General features: G+C 45.3%; 1 protein-coding gene across 1 annotated transcript in view; it reads left to right on the plus strand.

Annotated features, from left to right (window-relative positions):
• Positions 1–311: 311 nt before the first annotated feature.
• LOC124608242 (ARF GTPase-activating protein GIT1) overlaps positions 312–23,395 on the plus strand; it is a 222,306-nt gene continuing 199,222 nt past the window's right edge. Inside the window, exon 1 of the mRNA XM_047139971.1 lies at positions 312–882. Within this exon, the coding sequence (XP_046995927.1) occupies positions 825–882 (58 nt within the window). The 5' untranslated portion in view covers positions 312–824. The remainder of the gene's footprint in view (positions 883–23,395) is intronic.

Genomic DNA, 23,395 nt, shown 5'->3' on the forward strand with positions numbered 1-23,395 from the left:
GGAAAACGCCAAAATGGTAACATCTAATAACATTTTCATTTTTGAAACAGTTATTAACACCCATGTTCTGTTTGGCAATGAAATTTTTATTTTTGGGCTGTTTATAGTGATTTCCAACACTGTGTGAGGAACATTAGCAAATTTAGGCATATGGCGGTAATTCCAGTGGTTGTTATATAGTTAGATGTCTGAATATTTTTCACGTCAATATCTAAGTTGTCATTAATCCTGCGTTCCATTCAGCTACGAGACGGTTTGAAATTTCAGTATAACAGCATGCACTTAATAGTGATTTGCGGCCTGTGGGAGTAACATCATCAAATCGATGCAGGTCTCGATAGTTTCCATGTGTGTTTTTAACACAGCCCAGGAAAAATGTAAATAACGTAAATTTCAATCATCGAAGGCTTTGTTTCCGCTTCGCATTGTTGTCCTAGAACTTTAACAGTCTGTCAACAGAATTACCTGCTACACATTCATTTAGACACAATTGGCTCAGAGATACTATTTTTCAGATGTGATGTCTACAGATGTTAAATGGTAAATCATTTCTGCTATTGTGGAAATGTTCTTCACAAATTGCGAGTGTTGGGAGTGTACCTTGGTGCAAATAAGTGACGTGCATGTGCTCGTTCGGCTGTGCGATGACTCTTGGGTGTTTCGTGACATTTAATTGAAGGAGACTACAATTAAATTTAATACGAAGTACTACTATGTAGAAAACATAAATCTTGTTGTTCGGTGACAGTTACTCGTTTTCCACGCCTATCCACGAAGAAAGTGTCCACTGCCGACAGTATTAATGGAAATGAACATTTTGGAAAATGTCAAAAGGAAAACTACGAACTATCACCGACGTCTGTGCAGACTGCGGTTCACAAGGTAGTGCTGTTAAAAAACAGTTCATGAAAGCTGTTGTTTGAAAACATAAGCATGATGGGAATTTGTTAAGACATATAAACTATCAGCTGTTGGGTTACGCAATACTGTAGTGATCTAAATTCAAAGTGTTGGAAATGGGTCTATCAAATTCGAGCACCTCTTTGTTTATACATTTAATTTAAGTGTAGATTTTAAACTTCTTGGTGTTTTTCATTGCCAATTGAAATTCATTGAAAAAGTTGTTTATGCCAAACACGATGTAAACGAGCATTATATCTTGTAGGGCCTTGTTTATATAAGAGAATAATTTGGGCGTTTAATCGCTAGATCATCTACACACGCAATATAAAATAATATGTAGCTCATACTTAATATGTACCTAGTGTATGTGCAACAGCCATAAACTATTAGGCCTAATGAAGATCATAAAGTACGATTACTTAGAAAAATGTCCCCTTATGACAGTGGTGGGATTTCTGAAATCATTGAAAGCTGTCTGGGATAAGAGCAGTGTGGCGGGTGAAAGTGGTAAACAATCTACATGAGTGAAAGTTATAGGAGTTAATCACTCACATCTCTGGCCCAATTCCTATAATGAAATCCCCAATTAACTTTATTTTGTGGAAGAATATGTGAAATTCAGCAGTGATTTCTGTGGCAGTCAATAATACATGAAGATTATTATTTATCACGCAGAAATTTATCCAGTATTCTTTGTTTTACTGCAAACTGGAGAGCAGTTTTGGTACTTACAGGCATGTGAAAGAATTTGGCTACAGTGAAGACTGAAAAGTGTTTCATAGGTTGGTCTTTGTTGCAGTCACAATTTTGTCTACTTTATTCATCACCTGGTCTTTGTTGCAGTCACAATTTTGTCTACTTTATTCATCACCTGTTCTGAGTTCCCATTATCAAACAGTTCCTGTAATTGGTATCATTTGGTAACCTTCATCTGACCATTGATGTTGGTAATTTTTCTCCCTGCAGCAGTAATATTGACTTTCAAAACAATCCACTTAGTTTTTGAGTTAGTGATGGCAACTGAATGAATAAACAAATATAGTCTGCACGTTATTAATGTGTAGGTGCTCATATATTTGTCCCTCTGTTTAACCATACAGTGGATTTTTCTTTTTTTCTGTATGTATGTTGCTCTTATTATTGGTGTTGCATTTGGGATGACACTATTCATGTGAGCTGTGTGTGTGCTAATGAGATTGTTTCCAAGTAACTAGTAAACAAACAGGCGTTGTTGGAAGCCCCAGTTACCTTTCCTTATTTTTTTTATTTTCGTTCTTTGAATTAGGTATGCTTCCTAGCCAAGGATAAATTCTCTGTCCCAAAAACTTTTAAAAAGTCACAAAACGTCCTGCTATTGTCAGTTCATGATGAGCTTTGGTTTCCAACTGATAGACACCTTGCAGAAGTCGGTCAACTCTGGTTCATAGAAAATATGTCAAGTCTTTGCATTGCAACTGTACGTGGTTTGTGACATATCGCTTGCACAGACCTGTGTATTGCAGGAATACCAGGTGTGTCTTGGTGCTGCATTGCTACTAAGAGACCTGTTGGGTGAACACTGTCTGATGCTCTTCAGAATGTTCAAAATTGATACCGTTCTGTTATAACTGTGTAAACAGCTGTGCTGTATCTGCAGATCCTCTTGTGAGCTTTATAATAATATGAAAGACCCAGAAAGTATTGTAACTCGTTCCTGGTACTGGAAGATATCATTCTGCCTTTATCAATCTCGGATCAGTTCTCAATGCCATCTTTACTAATTATGTGACCCAAATATTTTACTTCTTGCAATGCAAAGTGTCTTTTTTGCTCTTTGTTAGATGTCCAGCTCTTAATGCTTTGAACACCTCCCTGATTATTTGACTGTGTTGCTGCATATCCATTGAAAAAATAGTTATGTCATCTAGATGCACTGGACATTTACAAGGCTTCCATCCTTTCAACAAATGCTGTAATGTTGTTGGTGTGTTCTTTAAACCAAATGGCATTCTTCTATGCTGATAATGTCCCAAGGCTGCTGAAAACATTCAGTAATTATTCTAATTTTATCCTCAGTAGGGGATTGTAGCATATTTCTTGAGTCATCATTTAAAGCTTGGTCTTCAAACTTTCTTATTGGACTTTCTCGGGATAGTTGACATGTATCTTCAGGAGTCTTCCAATTAGTTTCCTCTAGTAGCTCTGTGACACTCTCCCATGTATCAAACAAACTTGTAACTATTTGTGCTACCCTGCTCTGTATACATTCAATATCCTCTGTTAGTCCTATATGGTACGGGTCACACACACTGGGGCCATCTTCTAGAACAGGTCTCATGAGTGATTTATAAGCAATCTTCTTTGTAGACTGATTGCACTTCCCCAGTATTCTACAGATAAACCAAAGTCTACCACCTGCTTTACCCAAGATGGACCCTGTGTGACCATTTCCTTTCATATCCTCACAAAGTGTTACACCCAGGTATTTGTAAGAGTTACCGATTCCAACACTGAGTCATTGATATTATAGTCATAAGATACTATGGTTTTTTGTTTAGTGAAGTGCACAATTTTACATTTCTGAACATGTAAAGATATCATTTCCGTGATGTTTGGAATTGGGTAGGCATCTGTCATAGTCTTACTCTTCAAATAACAGTAATCGCAACAGAATAGATATAACCTCAGATCTTCTGCAGACTTCTTCGATACAATTACAGTTCCCGCCCCACAGCAGCTATTACTCTTCTGTTATGCTGTTGGCCAACTGTTGATTAGTAAACTATTCTAAAATCGACTGCAGAGACCATGGTATTCTATACTGCCTCTGGCTGTGCTTCATCACGGGTGTTGCAGGCAATGGCCCTCTTGGAAAGAACAAGTCCTGAAATTCTAACAATAGCTCTTCCATCTTTGCACTCACTGTTCCTTCCAAATGCTTCACCCTCCTACAAAATGCGGTGTTAGTAGCATCCTATGCTCTTATAGCCTACACCTTCTGTGGAGCAATCCTCCTCCTCGTCCAGAGTTTTAGATGTCACCACCAGTGTTTCCTTTAACACTTCAATCACCTTGACATGAAAATTATTGACAGTGATGGGTACAACCATACCTCTGCCCCTCTCCCATCCGTGTACAATATTTTGCTTCACTAAACAAGAAGCTGCATGTAATACCTCACTATCTCCCAGTGGATACACACAACATACTTACTGGTAAGTCAGGCCCCACATTTACCCATAGTGGCTTCCCGGTGCCATTTGGCACACAGCCATGAGAATTAAGTCTTAATGTCATTGTTCATAAGGTTACTCAGATTGCGTTGTACAACAGATGCTCCACACAACAAATCGATCTTGACGACAGCTCCTCCTAGCCAGAATATTTTCCCACTAATCTCCATTACACGTCCTCGGAGGTCAATTATAGTGTGATGCTGATACAGTAAGTCTAGTCCTAGTATCATGTTATAGGGCTCACTTGCAGGAGACACCAAGTCCACACATTGCCTAAACTTGGTTGTCAAAACATTCCTCATATTCCAGCATCAACCTCACTATTGCATGGAGATCCTTAGGCACATGACTGCACACCTTCCTCGCCATCTCTGGTGTCTAATCCCTCAGCAAAGGATCGAGTGCACTTTGCTTGGTTTCCTGTAGTAATACCTTATTTACCTCCTCACTACATATTCACTAATATGTATGTACACTAAGCTTTTTAGCTCTGTTCACAGATTCCTCCCCAGCTTTGTTAGGCATCTTAGAAATACCAGCCAGTTGGTCACAAAAAACTGTGCACTATTCTGCTTCCTGTATCTCTACCAATACTTGCTTGAGCTGCTCAGTATTTTGATTTGTCTAGTGCCACTGTGAAACGTATGAATGGCTTCGTGTCCTCTGACAGGCACAAACTTGCTACCTGTAACAACTCTGTATCTGACCAAGCCTCTGTCAGCCAGTGACACTTGACCCTCTACAAATGATAACACATGCTCAGACGACCTACTAGAAAAGAGAATAACAAGGTTTGCCACAGCTGGATTCATCCCTAGGCTCTGTGACTTCATCAACCCTAACTCTTCATCCTTCTCCATCAGTATATTATATATGAACGCCCCCAGAGACTCGACATTTGTTTGCTTGCTATGGGCTTGTCGACCTTTGGATTCGTGAGCTGGGGACTGGTAAATGCTGTCCCCTGTCACTGTAAGCACTGGGCATGCTTCAGCAGCCACCATGTGGCGTGGTGGTAACATGTTTTGTGTCACGGGAATAGGGATCTTGGCATGACTGCCTGGACAGCAAAAATAGTAAAACTAGTATTAAAAAAAAAAAAAAAAAAAAAAAAGGTCTTAAGTTTTACTACAAACCGAGGAGATGCACTACCAAAAGTGAGCGCGGGAGGATAGCCCTGCGGAGCAGTCTTCCTCTAAAATTCAATAATTGTATCAACATGTCAAAATGCGTTCCTTATGATAAAGAGAGACGACGATGTGTTGAGAAGGTATTGCCCTTCTATACGTGGAAAGGCCTTCATGGTTTGGCTGGAACCCTAAAATCTGTTAAACAGTTGTGTAAGGCACATTGCTGGTCAAAACAGTGACATCACTGCTAGTTACTAAACGTTTGAAGTCCAAAGTTTTGAGTGACTACCCTATTCCAATTAAACTCCACCATATCTCTAACTACAACGAATCCCTTACAGTTTCGGGGGCTAGAATACACTCAAGAACCTTCCTTGTCTGTCGTAAGAGGTGGCTAATAGGAGTCTTTCTTTTTATTGGGTCAAGTTTTTTTTACCTTGGTCTTGTAACTGTTCTTTGGACAATTGAAGGTTTCCGCTGTTTTCGTATTTTTAGTAATGCTTTTTCCTTAACCTTTTTAGGTTTTTAAATGCAGGTCTCCTTTTTGGATTTTACTTCAGCATTCCAAATTTTACTGAAGTGCGAGCCGTTTGGGGGAAGGATGCCCTACTGTGGTACATTCTCTCTCCACTGTGCAGTGTTATCTCATGCACCTACCAATAAAATAGATCTACCTCTGCACCTGAAATCCAGTGCGATAGCCAGTCCGTCATGGTGGGGTTATCATGTCCCCTCCAGGGATCACACTGCCAATGCCTGAGCTCTGACCTCCTCCTATCAGCCAAGGAGTCAGTGCCTGTCCACTTCGGTGTACCAGGACTCTGGCCAACGGCTACTGTGCCAGGTGGCCTTTGCCTTGGTGGGGTGACACTCATGGGTAGAGCCTCCAGTGGGAGAGAGTGGCATCGGGCCGGATGATCCACAGTGAAATGGATCAAACTTACTAGTGGCCATGCTGACACAGCCATCCCATCAATCAGGAATAGTAATTTTAATGCAGATGTTTACAATCCTACGATGTTTCTGTCATTGATGATCCCTCAAGGCGACAGCCAGGTGAGGAGAAATGGAAGTGGAAAGTTTGCCGAGTTCTTGGTTTGTTCCCGCACTGACAGCGGCTCTTTCATTACAACAAAGGCAATGTTGTTTTTTGTCGAAAATATTGAAGATTGGTTTGAGGATATTGTGAAAGTAGAGAAGATGAGAAATGGATCTTTGCTGATAAGAACATTGCTTGCCAGACAATCACGGGCAATTGAGGCCTGTGTCAAGTTAGGAGATATACCAGTCACCATTTCTCCACATAACAAGCTCAATAGAATTCATGGTGTTATCTTCCATTGGGACCTAATACTATAAAATGATGATGAGCTGCATACTATTCTGGCATGACATTGAGTGAGTTTTGTTTGCTGCAGCCAAAATAGACCCAAGGATAATAGAGTGGATGCTGGAGCTTCTGTCCTAGCTTTCGACAGAAACATTTTACCTGAGAAGATTAAGATCATGGTTTACAGATGTGATGTCAGGCCTTACTTTACTCCTCCAGTTAGATGTTTTGGGTGGCAGAGGTTTGGACACATGTTCTCCTGCTGTTCCAATGAGGCTATCTGTAGGACATGTGGACAGGTGTCCCATTAGGGCAGCCCTTGTGACCAACCCTCTCAATGTGACAGTTGTCCAGAACCGCACCCTCCTCATTCACTGCAATGCTCAGTGTTCAAGAGGGAAAAAAAAATTAGAGTATAAAATGCCTGACCACCTGTCTTACCAAGATACAAGGAAAAGGTTTGAAAGACTTCATCCGACTAATATGGCCTCCAATTTCGCAACTGTCATATCACAGTCTGCACATCACATGATGACAAGGTCTTGCCGTCCAAAGTGGCCGTGCGGTTCTAGGCGCTGCAGTCTGGAACCACGTGACCGCTATGGTCGCAGGTTCGAATCCTGCCTCGGGCATGGATGTGTGTGATGTCCTTAGGTTAGTTAGGTTTAACTAGTTCTAAGTTCTAGGTGACTAATGACCTCAGAAGTTGAGTCCCATAGTGCTCAGAGCCATTTGAACCATTTTGGCAAGGTCTTGCACAACGCCTCCTGGCCCTGATAGTATTCCAGGACCTGTCCTACAGTTGGGGGAGGGAACGTCAGATTCATCTCCTACGCCTATAGCACTGGTGGTTCACACGCCATCTGTGCGGACAGAGATGATTAGTCGTCCTCTGGAATCAGGGATAAGGACACCTGTCAAGGCACTCCCCTCTCAAGACGAGGACCAGTAGCCACAGGCTGTGGGCTGAAGAAAAGTATGATCCTTTTCTCTCCCAGAAGATAAAATAGAGAAATTGAAGTCTAAGGAGGATAAGCAGAAAGATAAGCTACTTTCTGAGGCTTCAGATGTTCCGTTCCCCAGCCCTGCAGTGGTCGAGCCTGTGCACACGGACGACGGGTCAAGCAATCAGGTGGATCATGACCTGATAGCGAAGTAATCACACCTATCTTTTCCATTCACTGCTTTCTCAGACGTGACTTCAACACTCCTTCAGTGGAACTGTAACGGCTATTATTTCCATTTGTCTGAGCTCCATCATTTAATGGCTGCTTACTCCGTAATTGGCATAGCTCTTCAGGAAACACGGTCTACAACAACACAATTCCCTGCTGTGAAAAACTACAAAGTGTACTGTACCAAGTGTGTTATTGTTGAGAGGGTGTCCAGTGGGGTCTATACCCTCATACACTCTGATATTTTCAGTGAGCAGGTGCTCCTTATCACTGTACTCGAAGCCATGGCCAAGGGCGTCTACCTGTCAGTTCGGATGACTATGTAATGTTTATCAATCTCCAGACAGACCTTTCCATTATCACAAGCTGTTAGAGTTAATGGTACAGCTCCCAGCGCTCTTCCTCTTATTGGGGGACTGCAACACTGTCTCACAGAGGCCGAGTGCTAGAACGCGTCCTTTCAGAATTGGACGTCTGCCTAGTTAACACTGGAGTTGCAACCCATTTCAGTGTGGCTCACAGAACATTTTCAGCTATTGATCTAACAGTTTGCAGCCTGAGTATCTCACCCATGATTCAGTGGCGCGTCCATGGGGACCTTTGTGACAGAGACCGTTTTTCTATTGCTTTCTCTCTCTCTCTCTCTCTCTCTCTCTCTCTCTCTCTCTCCCTCCCACTCGTAGAACATGCTCTGTGTCAGCTGCTTCGAAAAGTGGATTGGCAGGCTTTCACATCTACAGCTACTTTTGCAGCCAGATGTGTGATGGATATCGACAACTTGGTACAGGATACTATTGATACTATTACTCCTGCTGCTGACGGTTGTCTGTGCTATGGTAGTCTGAAGATATAGCCACAGCTATCAGGGAACGCCGCAGGGCGCTTTAACAACTCAAGCACCGTCTGTCTATAGATAATTTAATAGAATTCAAGAGATTCTGGTCTAAAGTTCTGTGTTTAATAAAGGAAAGGAAGCTGGAGTGTGAGGAGCAGTGTGTCTTAACTGTGCGATCCCACACCCCATTGTCACAAGTATGGACTAAACTCCACCACATTTCTGACCATCCACCATCCACAGCAGCTCCTCCATCCATATCAGTGGTAACATCTGCACTTACCCTGTGGTACTTGTCAAGCTTTTTGCCGCACACTTTGCTGAAGTGTCCTACATACAGTAATTACTGTCCTCATTCCCTGGCCTGGGAACACCTTAGTGGGTACCTGTCTTTCCATACACATGGCTCTCTATTATATAATGTCCCTTTTAGTGAATAGGAGCTTCGCAGCACTTTGGCAGAGCGTCTAGATACCGCCCCTGGATCTGACAAAATCCACAACCAAATGCTCAAACATCTTTGTGCTGACAGCATGAAACGTATCCTCGTGCTTTTTAATTGCATTTGGCGGGAGGGAGTATTTCCCTGTCAGTGGCTGGAGGGTATTGTTATTCACGCTTTGAAACCAGGAAAGGACCTACACATTTTAACTGACTACTGGCAATCTCTGTGACGAATGGGCTGTGTAAGCTATTTGAATGAATGGTCATATTCTCTCTTTGTCGGTGTCTTGAAGCTGGAGGGTATATGTCATGATGCCAAAGTGGTTTTTGGGCTTTCTGGTCCACCACATATCATGTGAAGCGTTTGGAATCTGCAGTGCTCATTGCTTCTGCACATTGCCACTATTTGATTGTTGTATTCTGACCTACAGAAGGCATACAACACCACTGGCGACATCACATCCTATCTACACTGCATGAGTGGGGTTTCCGGGGCAGTTTAAGCATTTTTATACAGAATTTCCTATCTTGTCTGATTTTTGTCCAGAACTCTCAACAACCAATATGTACAGGAAACTGGAGTCCTCTGGGATCAGTTCTGAGTGTAACGCTCTCCACTGTGGTCATCACTAGTATCATAAATGCAGTGGGCTCCATAATTTCTCCGTCACTCTACATGGATGATGTTTTCTTGTACTATGCCTCTGCATCAGTGTGCCCTGCTGAGTGCCAACTTCAGAAGGCTGTCTGGAGCCCATGACTGGGCCCTGAATCACGGCTACCAGTTTTCTCCTGCAAAATCATGAGTTATGCATTTTTGTTAATTCCGGACTGTGCACCTACACCCAGAAATTTATCTTGGTGACCAGTTACTTGAAGTGGTTAAAACTGTCCAATTCTTAGGTATTTTGACAACGAGCTAACTTAGCTGCGGCATATCTGCCGGCTCAAGGCAACTTGCATTAAGAAGCTGAATGGTCTCCATTTTCTTAATCACTCCTCACAGGTTACAGACCACGCAGTTCTTCTGAGATTTTACAAAGTTCTGATTGTATCCCACTTTGACTATGGATGTGTTGTCTATTGGTCAGCAGCACCACCTGTACTGAGCTTGCGGGACCCTGTTCACCAAACTGGTGTGCAGTTGGCAACGGGGGCCTTTTGTACGAGCCCTGTTGACAGCCTCTTGTGAAAGCTGATTTCCCACCATTGTGGATTAGACGACGGAAGCTTCTGGCAAGTTATGCAGTCACAACCTGTCAGATGCTTACCCTCCCATGTTGCTCAACTCTGTTCCACAACCAACAGTTCAGGCTGTTTACACATCACCCGAAACGGGGAAGATCAACTGGGATCTGACTGGATATTCTACTGAGGGACCTCCAACAGCCTCTGTTAGTCTGTGTTCCTAGAGCTCCATCTCAACGGCTGCCGTGGACTGTGTACGGGCTATGTGTGGATGAACCTTTTTTGTTGCTCCAAGAAGGATGCTGATCCTACTCTTCTCGGATGCTTGTTTCTTTCAATCTTCCATGATTATTCTAATTTGTTATGCATATACACAGACGGAACAGTAGTCAACGGAAGGGTCGGTTACACCTTTGCTCATGCAAAGAAAAATGGGAAGCAGCCTCTGCTGAGTGCCTGCAGTTATACACTGCAGAGTTGGTTGTCATTTCTCAGGCTCTGCAGTATGTCAAATCCCAGGCCACGAAGAACTTTGACATCTGGTGATTCCGTGAGTTGCTTAAAAGGCCTAACCCTGTGCTATCTTGAAAATCTTTTGGTCGCCAACATCCAGAATCTACTGGCTGACCTCTACAGCCCTGGAAAGACAATGACCTTAATTTACGATTACAACTTTGGCACAATATTTTGAGGCTTGGGAATTGGAATGGTAGGCTACTACAACTTAAAACAAGTTGAGACCAATTTAAGGGTCAGATAAGATGTGGCATACATCTTTCCAGGCCTATGGGAAAGAGTCCATTGTCTTGTGCTGACAATGCATTGGCCACATGAGACTCACCCTTGAATTCCTTCTGCTTCAGGAGGATCCTCCTCACCGCAGCTGCGGTAGTCTATTGATGATAGCACATGTTATTGTTGAGTGCGCCCTGCTGGCTGTTCTGTGGCATGCTCTCAGGTTGCCTACCTCACTATCTCAGATGCTTGCGGATGACAAGACAGCCACTACCAAAGTGTTGCATTTCCTGAGGGAGAGTGGATTTTACACTAACCTATAATACTTCTCCACTTCCAACTTCCAGTGTTAGGGGTGGTCGGGAAGTGGGAGAACCGCCTCCTGTGGCTAGCCACCACAAGGGACCGCAGATTACTTTCTTCCACTCTCACCGTTTTCCTTTAGACCCTCTTGAGGAGTGCTCACATGCAGTGACTTCATGCATATGGACACTTGCGTGTTGTGGGAGGAATGGGCTGATGAAGGGATCATTGAGGTTAAACAAGTAAGGCATTGTGTGGATGGAAAACTGGAAAAATCAGACTCATTTACATTGACATTTGATTCGCTGGCTTTGCTAGATTATATTAAAGCTGGATTTTTAAGAGTGAATGTCATACCGTACTTCCTCAGACCTGTGAGCTGTTTAAAGTACCAGTGTGTACCTCCCCTGATCTTAGTTTCAATTGTTCAGGTCCACATCCAGCCTGGAGCAGAATGTATAAGATGTACGAGGAAGAAAAGAAAATCCAAGATTTAAAGGTGACTAATTGCTTTCCTTATGGTGAAGCAAAGATGATGTACAGATCCCTTCACTTCAGCAGCCAACATTTTCCACTTCATTTGCTGCTATACTCGCGAAGAAACCTGCGACTGCGAGGGTTTCCATCCAAACAGTACCTTGACACCAAGAAATGCTCATGCAAGTGCACCTGTGGTAGTGACAGTTTGACTGGACCTTTTGCTGTCTCCATGCAAACTCCTATGGTGACCACTTTTTCCGCTCCTGCTGTTGCTGTCCCCACACAAACTCCAACGGTGACCACTGCTTCGGCTCCTCCTGCTGCTGATGCTACCTTGTCAGGACAAATGCTGCACACTGGGTTGGCACAGCCTACCTTGGGCGTCATCGAATCTGAAGGAGAAGGCCAAGGTTAAGCGTACTGTCAAGAAGGCAGGATCGAAGTGGGTGGTTCGTTAGATCCAGGAACACTCAAGAGGGTGACAACTTGGCCGTGGAAGTCTGTACCGATGAACCTTGAGTCCACTGAGTTCTTCCCCTTCTGAAATGGTTTCTCCTACACACAGAGAGGCAAGGGGGAAATGTAAACCTCTCAGATAAATGGCTCTTGTGCTTCAGTGAAACGTGAATGGGTACAGAAAACATGCAGGACCTGAAACTATCAGCATAGGAGTGTCTCCTCTGTCTGTGTCTACAGGAAACACATTTTAAACATAGTGATACACCTGTGATCAGGTGATAGAGCCCCAATGGAACGATGACCACGGTGGAGTGACTATCTTTGTGAGTGACACGTACCACTCCACTTCTGTCTCCCTCAGAGCAGCTACTCAGGCAGTTGTTGTCGAGGTGCATATTCCTCCTACTGTTACCATCTACAGTGTGTATCTGCTGCCCAATGAAAAATTTGGATAGGGAGGGTCTTTCTGACCTGATTTCACAATTCTCTCCACCCTTCCTACTTGTAAGAGATTTCAGTGCATGTAGTGTGCTATGGGATTCTCTATCAACGTGCCCCAGGGGCTGAGGTGTCAAAAGACTTATTGTGTCAGAAGTTATGCCTTCTTAATGGTGGTGGCAGTACACACTTTAGCACTGCCATGGGGTCATTCTCGGCAGTAGACCTTGCTTTCTGTTCTCCTGCCCTTGTTGATGCTGCTCACTGGGAAGTGGTTAATGACTTGTGTTCCGGTGACCACTTCAGCAGAGCGAACTGGACACTGTAATTTTAGTTAGCTGTTTTTAAATATTGAGATATAGGACTGGGTGGATAACATTACTAATGTAATCCACCATGCCGCTCATGCATGTATCCCCAAATCTTCAGACCAACTTCAGCGGCAACATGCCCCATGGTGGAATGTGAGGGAGAGATGCATAGCCATGCGACAGTTTAAATGTCAGCTTTCTGCTACGAACCTCACAGACTTCCAAATTATGAGGGCAGAGGTACAACAGACAATCAGGGAGAACAAGAAGAGGTCTTGGCAAGCGTTTCTGGACTTGATAAATTGTTCCATTAGCTCTACAAAGATATGGGAAGCCTTACGGAGGATATCTGGCATGTGTGCCAGATGACCTGTAACTGCTGTGCTGCGGCAAGGGGTCTACAACCTACACCTGGCGACATAGTGAATGCCATGGCGGATTACAGTGATCACTGTCACTGCAAGTCAAGATCCAGCTTCCTGACTCCATTGTTTATTGGTGGGGAGGGATGGTTGAAATTTTAATTCTAGCAACACCGAGGAATACAGTTGCTCTTTCTCCATGTGGGAGCTTGAGTGTGCCCTGTCTCAGTTCCAGGGAACTGCCCTGGGTAAGGATCGAATCCTGTATAGTGTGGTACAGTACTTTACCAGAATGCAAAGGAAATACTCTTGTTCCTTTTCAATACGGTTTGGTTGACTGAGGGCTTTCCCAACTCATGGAGAGACACAATTTTAGTGCCTGGGGATGCAGTGGGGAAGCCAGTGGGCATTTTAGCGAGATCCTCTCCTGGGAATGCAGAATCTGTAGTAGAAATAGGTTGATAGAGGAGCAGGAGCGTAAGATCTGTACCCTTCAGGTGCAGTTACAAGATGCAAAGGAGGAACTAGATACATTGAGGAGGGTGAAGGGTGGTGGGGAATGGGAACTGACAGTTGGCAAGAGGGCAGATAGGAAGAAGAGGTATTCAGACAGTTCAGCTTTGCATATATGCAATAGATTTGACCAACTGTCAGAGTTGAGTGGAGAGGAGCCTCGTGTAGCTGTAGGGAACATGTAGCAGTCCTCAGCAGTTAGGAGACCTAGATCAGTTGCAAAGTCTTAACAGAAAGAAGAAGGTTCTGCTGCCAGGTAGTTTGCATGGTAGAGGTGTGAACCAGCAGTTGCAGGTAGTGTTGGGAGTGAGTACCAGGTCACCAGCATTGTGAAGCCTAGTGCAGGGTTGGCTCAGGTGACTGACAGCACAGGGGAGTTATGGAGTAATTTTACAAAAGAGCATCAAGTAGTGATAGTGTGTGGAGCAGGGAACAGTCTTGATAGGGATGGGGAATAGGATGTACGTGGTGATCTGGTAAAGATAGCTACTCAAACTGGTAGCACTAATGCGCATTTCTTGCAACTGTTTCAGCATCATGATCGGCCTCATCTTAATGCGGCTGTTAGGCGCATTAACATGGGGCTGGAGAGGGCGTTGATGGCAGAGGGCGTGGGTCACATTTCAGTGGTGCTGATTGGGTCTATCAGTAGATTGGGTTTCACTAGGCGTGGCCTGCACCTCAATAGGTATGGGAAGGGGAGGCTGGCAAAGCTTACAGGTGGCAGTGTAGTGGGGAGTGGTGGTAGAATCACTCATAGAAAAATTCCTGCAGTAGTTTGTGTTAGAGTTGCACTTTTTTAGATTTAAGTCAGGTGATAGGTATACCTCCTTAAAGGAATTCCCTCTAAGGGCTCACCTTCAGAGGATGTAGTGCAGAGAAGGAATTAGCATATTTCATCAAAATATAAGAGGTATTAGAGATAATGTGAACTGCTTATAGATGTTGACTCTGAAATTATTGGTATATCAGGGCACCACAATTTGACAATTCAGAGGCTTCCTTTACCAGGATACAGATCGGCTGGCTGTTTTTCAAGGAGTTCCTTGTGTGTTGGGGGAGTGGCTATGTACGTAAAAAACAGTATTCCATTTGAGTCCATAGACGTATCACGTCACTGCACTGAACAGATATTTGAATGTTGTGCAGCAGGGGCAGTTGAAATTTAGTGAAACTAAACTTCTAATTGTTGTTGTTCATAGGTCCCCTAACTCTAACGTCAGAGCATTTCTGCTCAAGCTAGAGAGGGTTCTTGATTTACTTTGTAGGAAGTACCAGAAATTAGTTATATGCGGCGCCTTCAATATAAATTTTGTATATGATGGTGTAAGAAAAAAGATGTTGGTAGATTTCATAAATTCGTTTGATCCGATGCAGACTGTGTTGTTCCCCGCAAAGAGTATGTGGTTTGTAAATAGAATAGCTAATTCACAGGATAAAATTAAAACCATATGGTCAGTAGTGAAGGAAGTGTCTGGTCAGCAGCACAAGGTCGACAAAATAGTCAGCTCGCAATAAAAATATTTCTGTTCCTGATAAATCAGATATATGTGCAGTATTTAACAATCATTTTCTGAGCAGTGCTGGTAAATTAAATAAAAATTTAGTTTCTATAGGGAATCATATAACTCTCTTGGCAAATGCCTTTCCAAGATCGATGTCTGAAATAGTCCTCTGTGATACAGACAAGAAGGAGATTGAGTCAATAATTAAATCACTGAAGACTAAGGACTCTCATGGTTTTTGGAGTGCCTAGCAGAATATTAAAGTACTATGCTGCATATGTTAGCCCTTCATTTAGCCATATTTGTAATTTTTCCTTAAGGAATGGTCAGTTTCCTGAACAATTAAAGTACTCAGTAGTAAAGCCACTTTATAAAAAGGGAGAAAAGGATAATGTAGACAACTTTAGACCTATTTCTATGCCATCAGTGTTTGTTAAAGTTATTGAAAAGGCTGTGTATCTAAGAATAATTGATCATTTTATATCACACGATTTTCTATCAAACGTACAGTTTGGCTTCAAAAGTTGTTTAACAACTGAAAATGCTATATTCTCTTTTCTCTGTGAGGTACTGGATGGGTTAAACAAAAGGTTTCAAACGCTAGGCATATTTTTTGATTTAACTGAGGCATTTGATTGTGTTGATCACAAAATATTGCTCCAGAAGTTGGACCATTATGGAATACGGGGAGTAGCTCAGACAGCAAAAGGTCATCACTCAAAATGTTGATAATGGCTGTGAAGTGGGGTCTGAGTAGAGTATGGTCAATTGGTGGGTGCCCCAGGGATCGGTGTGGGGTCACCCCTGTTCCTTATTTATGTAAATGATATGCCCTCTAGTGTTATGGGTAACTCTAAAATATTTCTGTTTGCTGATGACACTAGCTTGGTAGTGAAGGATGTTGTGTGCAACATTGGTTCGGTTTCAAATAGTGCAGTTCATGACCTAAGTTCATGGCTTGTCGAAAATAAACTAATGCTAAATCCTGGTAAGACTCAGTTTTTACAGTTTCTAATACACATTTCAACAGAACCTGACGTTTTGATTTCACAGAATGGGCATATGATTAATGAAACTGAACAGTTCAAATTTCTAGGTGTTCAGATAGGTAGTAAACTTGCGGAGAGCCCACGTTCAGGATCTTGTTCGAAGACTGAATGCTGCCATTTTTACTATTCGAGCGGTATCTGAAGTAAGTGATCATTCGACACGAAAATTAGTCTACTTTGCTTATTTTCATCCACTTTTGTCGTATGGTATTCTATGAGGGTTGGAACTTCAATAGTGGCAACTATTTATTTACAGCTCATACAAAATAGATACGTGTTTCAAAGTTTTACTGACCTTCAGAGTAGTCACCAGCATTGTGTATAACACGTTGCCAGCGATGTGGAAGTCGTAGGATACCCTTAGCAGTGCCAGTTGTGCTACAGTTTGAGCGGCACAGTCTATTGCCTGACAAATTCGTAGCAGTTCTGAAGTGAATGCCATGAAGTGTTCCCTTCAGTTTAGAAATCTTGTTGAACACACAAGGGCTTAAGTCAGGGGAGTGCAGTAGGTGGTATAGCACTTAGCAGCCCCATCAGTCAAACAAATCAGTAACAGCTTGCATTGTACATGCTGGAGCATTCTCCTGCAAAATCAGGGTCAGGTCGTGCAGAAAGTGTCATCACTTCTGTCTCTAAGTTGGTCGTAGTTTGTATTCCAAAAATGAACAGCCCTCATGGGACCCCTCCCCCTGGCATCTCTCAAGACTCCTACCACCACTCCCCCCCCCCCCCCCCCCCCTCCCCACTGGTGCGCTTGCGGGTTAGAATAGGCTTGAGGTATTCCTGCTTGTCTGCTTGTCATAAGAGTTGACTAAAAGAGGGGTCTCACACCTTTCGGCCTTTATGTGATCGTTCCCTGGTTTTCAAAATTTTCCCAAACAGCAAGCCAGTTGGGGAAGGGCACCTTACATGGTGCATAGAGTCCATCGTGCATTGAGATCTTTAGCTCAGTTTCTCATCATGGCATTGCAGTCCTGCTCATCCTCAATCTCTTGAGTGAGGACACCTTCCTGGGTGCGTTTTCCTCCACCCACCATGCAGTGTCATTTTCTGTGCCGACTTGGACCATGGAATTCTTTGCACCTCATATCCAGCATGGTAGCCAGTCCATTGTGGTGGGGCCACCATGTACCCTGTTGGTTGTAGCCCACTGACCACACAGGGATCGCTCTGCTGATGCCTGCGTTGTTAACTCCCTAGGTATGCCAACGAGTAGATGCCCATCATCCTGGGGCATCGGGACTCCCAGCAATGGCCATCCTGCCAGGTGGCCATTGCAGTGCCTGGTCGGAGTGGGTGGCATAGCGTGCCACGTCATCACTTGCTGGTGATCAAGCACCAGCAGTCTGTAAGTGTTCCATTCTCAGTAAAACACAAGAAACTATGATCCTAAATCATTCCCCTCCCTGGCCACACCATGGGAGGAACGCTAGGCTAAGGAAGGCAGTGAACATTATTTGCCCCAGTACTCGTATGTACAAGAGCCAATGGGCTCTTTTCTCTCGATGAAGCCTCAGTTTTTTGTAGAGCATTTAGAGGACAAGTTTGGGGAGGTGGCGGGCTTGTCCAAAATGTAGTCAGGGTCAGTCTTGATAAAAATGGCATCCTCTGCCCAGTCACGGGCTTTACTCATTTGTGGCGAGCTGGGGGATGTTTCCGCTACCATCACACCTCGTAAGAGCTTAAATATGGTCCAGGGTATTATATTTCACAGGGACCTTCTTTTGCAGTCTGACGACGAGTCACACCGCAACTTAGAGGAACGAGGAGTTCATTATGACCGGCACGTCCATCGGGGTCTGAGGGATAAACAGGTTGCCACTGGTGCCTTCATCTTGGCCTTCGAGTGTGACACATTACCCGAGAAGATCAAGGTGATGGCTTACTTCTGTGATGTCAAGCCATATATCCCTCCCCCAATATGGTGCTTTAAATGCTGGAGGTTCGGCCATATGTCTTCCCACTGTACTTCTAGAATCACATATTGAGATTGTGGACGTCCATCCTATCCCAATACTCCATGTGCCCCACCTCCCATCTGTGGCCCCCCCCCCCCCGCCCTCCCCCGCCCCATGGGTCCGGGGGTTAGAATAGGCCCGAGGTATTCCTACCTGTTGTATGAGGCAACTAAAAGGAGTTCCACATGTTTCGGCCTTTATGTGATGGTCCCCTGTAGGGTTTGACCTCCATTCTTCAAAATTTTCCCGAAGAGCAAGTCAGTTGGGGAACGATGCCTTACAAGGTGCATCGTGTCCATCATGCATTGAGATCTGCAGTCCACTTTCTTGTCGTCGCATTGCAGTCATGCCCGTTCTCCGTCTCTTGGGTGAGGCCACCTCCCTGGGTGCGTTTTCCACCATGAACTATGCAGTGTCAATTTCTGCATCGACAATGACCACGGACTTCTTTGCACCTGATATCCAGCACAGTAGCCAGTCCGTTGTGGTGGGGCCGCCATGTACCCTGTTGGTTGTAGCCCCCTGACCACACAGGGATCGCTCTTCTGATGCCTGCGCTGTTAACTCCCCACGTATTCCAAGGGGTAGATGCCCATCCCCCTGGGGCATCAGGGCTCCCGGCAATGGCATCCTGCCAGGTGGCCTTTGCAATGGCTGGGTGGCACCCGTGGGGAAGGGCCCTGGTCAGAGTGGCTGGCATCAGGGCAGATGACATGCAATGAAGCGTAGTCCATCATCTCTAAGCAATCACAAACTCAATTCAATGCACAGAAGTATGATTCTAAATCATTCCCCTCCTTGGCCGCACCATGGGAGGAACGTCAGGCTAAGGATGGCAACAGATCTTATTCGCCCCTGTACCTTGTATGTTAGAGAGCTGATGGAAATTTTTCATGATTATGAGGCCACAGTTTTTTGTTGAGCATTTAGAGGACAAGTTTGAGGGGTGGAGGCCTTGTCCAAAATGAGATCTGGATCAGCCTTGATGAAAATAGCATCCTCTGCCCAGTCACGGGAGTCACTCGCTTGTGACAAGCTGGGGGATGTTTCTGTAACCATCACATCCCACAAGAGCTTAAATATGGTCCAGGGTATCGTATTTCACAGAGACCTTCTTTTGCAGTCTGACGATGAGCAGCGTGCCAATTTAGGGCGGCAAGGCATACATTTCGTCTGTCGTGTCCACTGGGGTCCGAAGGATAATCAGGTTGCCACTGGTGCCTTCGTCTTGGCCTTTGAGGGTAATACATTGCCTGAGAAGGTCAATGCGATGGTCTACCGGTGTGATTTAAAGCCCTATACCCCTCCCCCGATACAGTGCTTTAAGTGCTGGAAGTTCGGCCATATATCTTCCCGCAATACTTCCAGTGTCACATGCCGAGATTGAGGATGCCCATCACATCCCAATACTCCATGTGCCCTGCCTCCCATCTGTGTCAATTGCGGAGAGCACCATTCGCCTTGCTCGCCTGACTGCAGGATTCTCCAGAAAGAAAGGAAAATCATGGAGTACAAGACCCTGGACAGACTGACCTACACTGAGGCTAAGAGAAAATTTGAACGCCTGCATCCTGTGTGTATGACATTGTCTTACCCCGCCACTACAACAGTTCTGGTACCATCAGCTCCACCTACCCAGGTCACCTGTCAGAGCCGGAAGGCTACACCTGCCCCTTGATGGTGGGGGGCATTTCCTTCCCTGTTGCTCCTGCACCACCTACTTCGGGAGCAACACCCCCCAAACCATCGGGGACATCTGTCCCCAATTCTAAGCTGGAGAAGGGTAAGTCTTCTTCGGCTTCTCTCACTGGGAAGGGGTCCCTTGGGTCACTCCCTTTCCAGGTTTCTTCTAGTGGGAAAGATGACACCTGCCAATGGCTGAAGAGCCCAAAAGCAGCTGGTCATAGGGCGTCATGCTCATCTTCAGTCCTGGAGACTGAGCCAGTGAAGCCCTCCCAGCCAGGGAAACCCAAAGAGCAGCAAGAGAAATCCAAAAAGAAAACCCCTAAGACCAAGGAAATTGTGGTGGCACCCACACCACTGCTACGTACAAGCTCTGCGGCTGAGGATGGGGTGGAGATTTTGGCATTCGCCGAGGACCTAGATCTCGCTAGACCCTCAGACACAATGGATATAGACTGATCAGGCAATAAATCAGTGGCAGCAGGTGACTGAGGCGTAGACTGCCTCATTGAATGTTCCATGCCTTCCAAGTCTCACGATGTCATCCTCCAGTGGAATTGCTGCGGTTTCTTCCACCACCTGGCTGAGCTACAGCAACTGTTACGCTTTACACCTGCTATCTGCATTGCCCTCCAGGAAACCTGGTTCCCAGCAATTCGGACCCCTGCCCTCTGCAGCTATAAAGGATATTACAGGAATCATAGCGACTACAATCGAGTGTCAAGTGGAGTTTGCGTTTATGTCCTAAACGCAATTGCCGAGCTCTTTGCTTGAGTCTCTGCGTCGGAAAATTACCCCCCTCCCCTCCCCAGTCTTACGCACACACAAATGGGGGCTGGAAGGGAACGTCCTCTCATTCACTACATGCTGCAGTGACTCTTATAACGCCCCATTTAAAGAGTGGGAGCTCCGCAGTGTCCTTGCACATTGCCCTGACACAGCTCCTGGGCCTGATCGTGTCCACAGCCAGATGATTAAACATCTCTCACCTGACTACAAGCGACATATCCTCGTCATCTTCAACTGGATCTCGTGTGATGGCGTCTTTCCGTCGCAATGGCGGGAGAGCACCGTCATACCAGTGCTCAAACCCGGTAAAAACCCGCTTGATGTGGATAGCTATCGGCCCATCAGACTCGTCAACGATCTTTGTAAGCTGCTGGAACGTATGGCGTGTCGGTGGTTGTGTTGGGTCCTGGAGTCATGTGGCCTACTGACTCCGTGCCAGGGCGGTTTCTACCAGGGTCTCTCTACCACTGATAATCTTGTGTCCCTCGAGTCTGCCATCCGAACAGCCTTTTCCAGACGGCAGCATCTGCTTGCTGTCTTTTTTTGACTTGCATAAAGCATACGGCATGACTTGACGACATCATATCCTTGCCACATTGTATGATTGAGGTCTCCTGGGACCACTCGCAATTTTTATCCAAAACTTCCTGTCGCTCCATCCTTTCCATGTCAAGGTTGGTGACTCCCATAGTTCCATCCATGACAATGGAGTCCACTAGGGCTTTGTATTGAGTGTGTGTGTATTTTTAGTGGCCATTAACGATCTAGCAGCAGCTGTCGGACCCTCCGTCTCACCTTCTCTGTATGCAGACGACTGCTACATTTCGTACTGCTCCAGTACTGTTGTTGCTGAGTGGCGCCTCCAAGGGGCCATCCACAAGGTGCAGTAATGGGTTCTAGCCCAAGGCTTCCAGTTTTCAGCTGCAAAGTCGTGTGTCATGCACTTCTGTCGGCATCGTACTGTTCATCCTGAACCTGCACTTTACCTTAATAACGATCCACTCACTGTAGTGGAGACATATCAGTTCCTAGGACTAGTTTACGATGCTTGACTGACTAGGCTCCCTCATCTTCGTCAGCTCGAGCAGAAGTGCTGGCAGCACCTCAATGCCCTCCATTGCCTAAGCAACACCAATTGGGGTGCAGATCGCTGTACGCTGCTGCAGCTCTACAGAGCCCTTGTCCAATCCCAAATTGACTATGGGAGTGTGGTTTATGGTTTGGTAGCACATTCAGCATTGCATTTACTTGACCCTGTGTTCCACTGTGGGGTTTGATCAGCGACAGGAGCTTTCAGGAAAAGTCCAGTGACCAGTGTACTGGTGGAGGTTGGTGTCCCTCCACTGCAGATCAGACATGCACAACTGCTCGCCAGTTACGCAGCGCACATTCATTATTCCCGTGAGCATCTGAATTACCATCTCCTTTTCCTGCCAGCTAGATCAGGGCTAAAGATTGCGGTTCGTGTGTGGTTCCTTCTCTCTGAACTAGAGTCCTTCTCTTTATCACCTCTACTTGCAGTCCGTTAACGTATGCCTCCATGGTGTACACCTCGGCCGCAGCTTCGTCTGGACCTTTTGCATGGCCCTAAGGATTCCGTTAACCCCGCTGCTTTCCACTGTCACGTCCTCTCGATTCTTGACGTATTCCGGGGCTCTGAAGTGGTTTACACCGATGGCTCAATGGCTGATGTTCACTTAGGCTTTGCATATTTTCATGGAGGAGATATTGAGCAGCACTTCTTGCCAGTTAGCTGCAGTGTTTTCATGGCAGAGCTGGCTGCCATATCTCGTGCTCTTGAATATATCTGCTCATGCCCTGGCGAGTCATTTCTTCTGTGTACTGACTCATTGAGCAGCCTACAAGCTATCAACCAGTGCTATCCTCTGGTAGTGTCCATTCAGGAGTCCATCTATGCCCTGGAACAGTCCCGCCGCTCTGTGTTGTTTGTGTGGACCCCAGGACACGTCGGAATCCCCAGCAATAAACTTGCCAAAAGCCTGGCCAAACAGGCTACGCAGAAACAGCTGCTGCAGATAGGCATCTCCAAAGCTGACCTGCATTCTGTCTTACACCGCAGGGTTTTCTGGCTTTGGGAGACAGAATGGCATAACAGCACGTACAACAAACTGAATGTGAAAATAGGAGACTATGATTTGTGGAAGTCTTCCATGCAGGCCTCTCGCAGGGAATCGGTTGTCCTCTGCTGCCTCCACATCGGCCATATGTGGCTAAAGGATGGTTACCTACTCCGTCGCGAGGCCCCACTGCGGGTCCGGGGTAAGAATAGGCCCGAGGTATTCCTGCCTGTCGTAAGAGGCGACTAAAAGGAGTTTCAACCGTTTCGGCCTTCCATGTGATGGTCCCATTTTTCAAAATTCTACTGAAGTACAAGCCTTTTGGGGTAGGACGCCTTACGTGGTGTATCACTGGTCCTCAGTGCACTAAGACCTTGGCACTCAGCATTGTAACGGCGTTGTAACCACACCCACTATTCCTCAAATTGGGCCTAAACGCCTGATGGGTTGCACAAGTTATGCCCATAGTGCGTCCCCATCTGCACCTACGATCATGATGGACTTTCCATGGC

Source organism: Schistocerca americana, chromosome 1, assembly GCF_021461395.2.
Source record: "Schistocerca americana isolate TAMUIC-IGC-003095 chromosome 1, iqSchAmer2.1, whole genome shotgun sequence".
In the NCBI taxonomy this organism is placed as follows: Eukaryota; Metazoa; Arthropoda; class Insecta; order Orthoptera; family Acrididae; genus Schistocerca; species Schistocerca americana.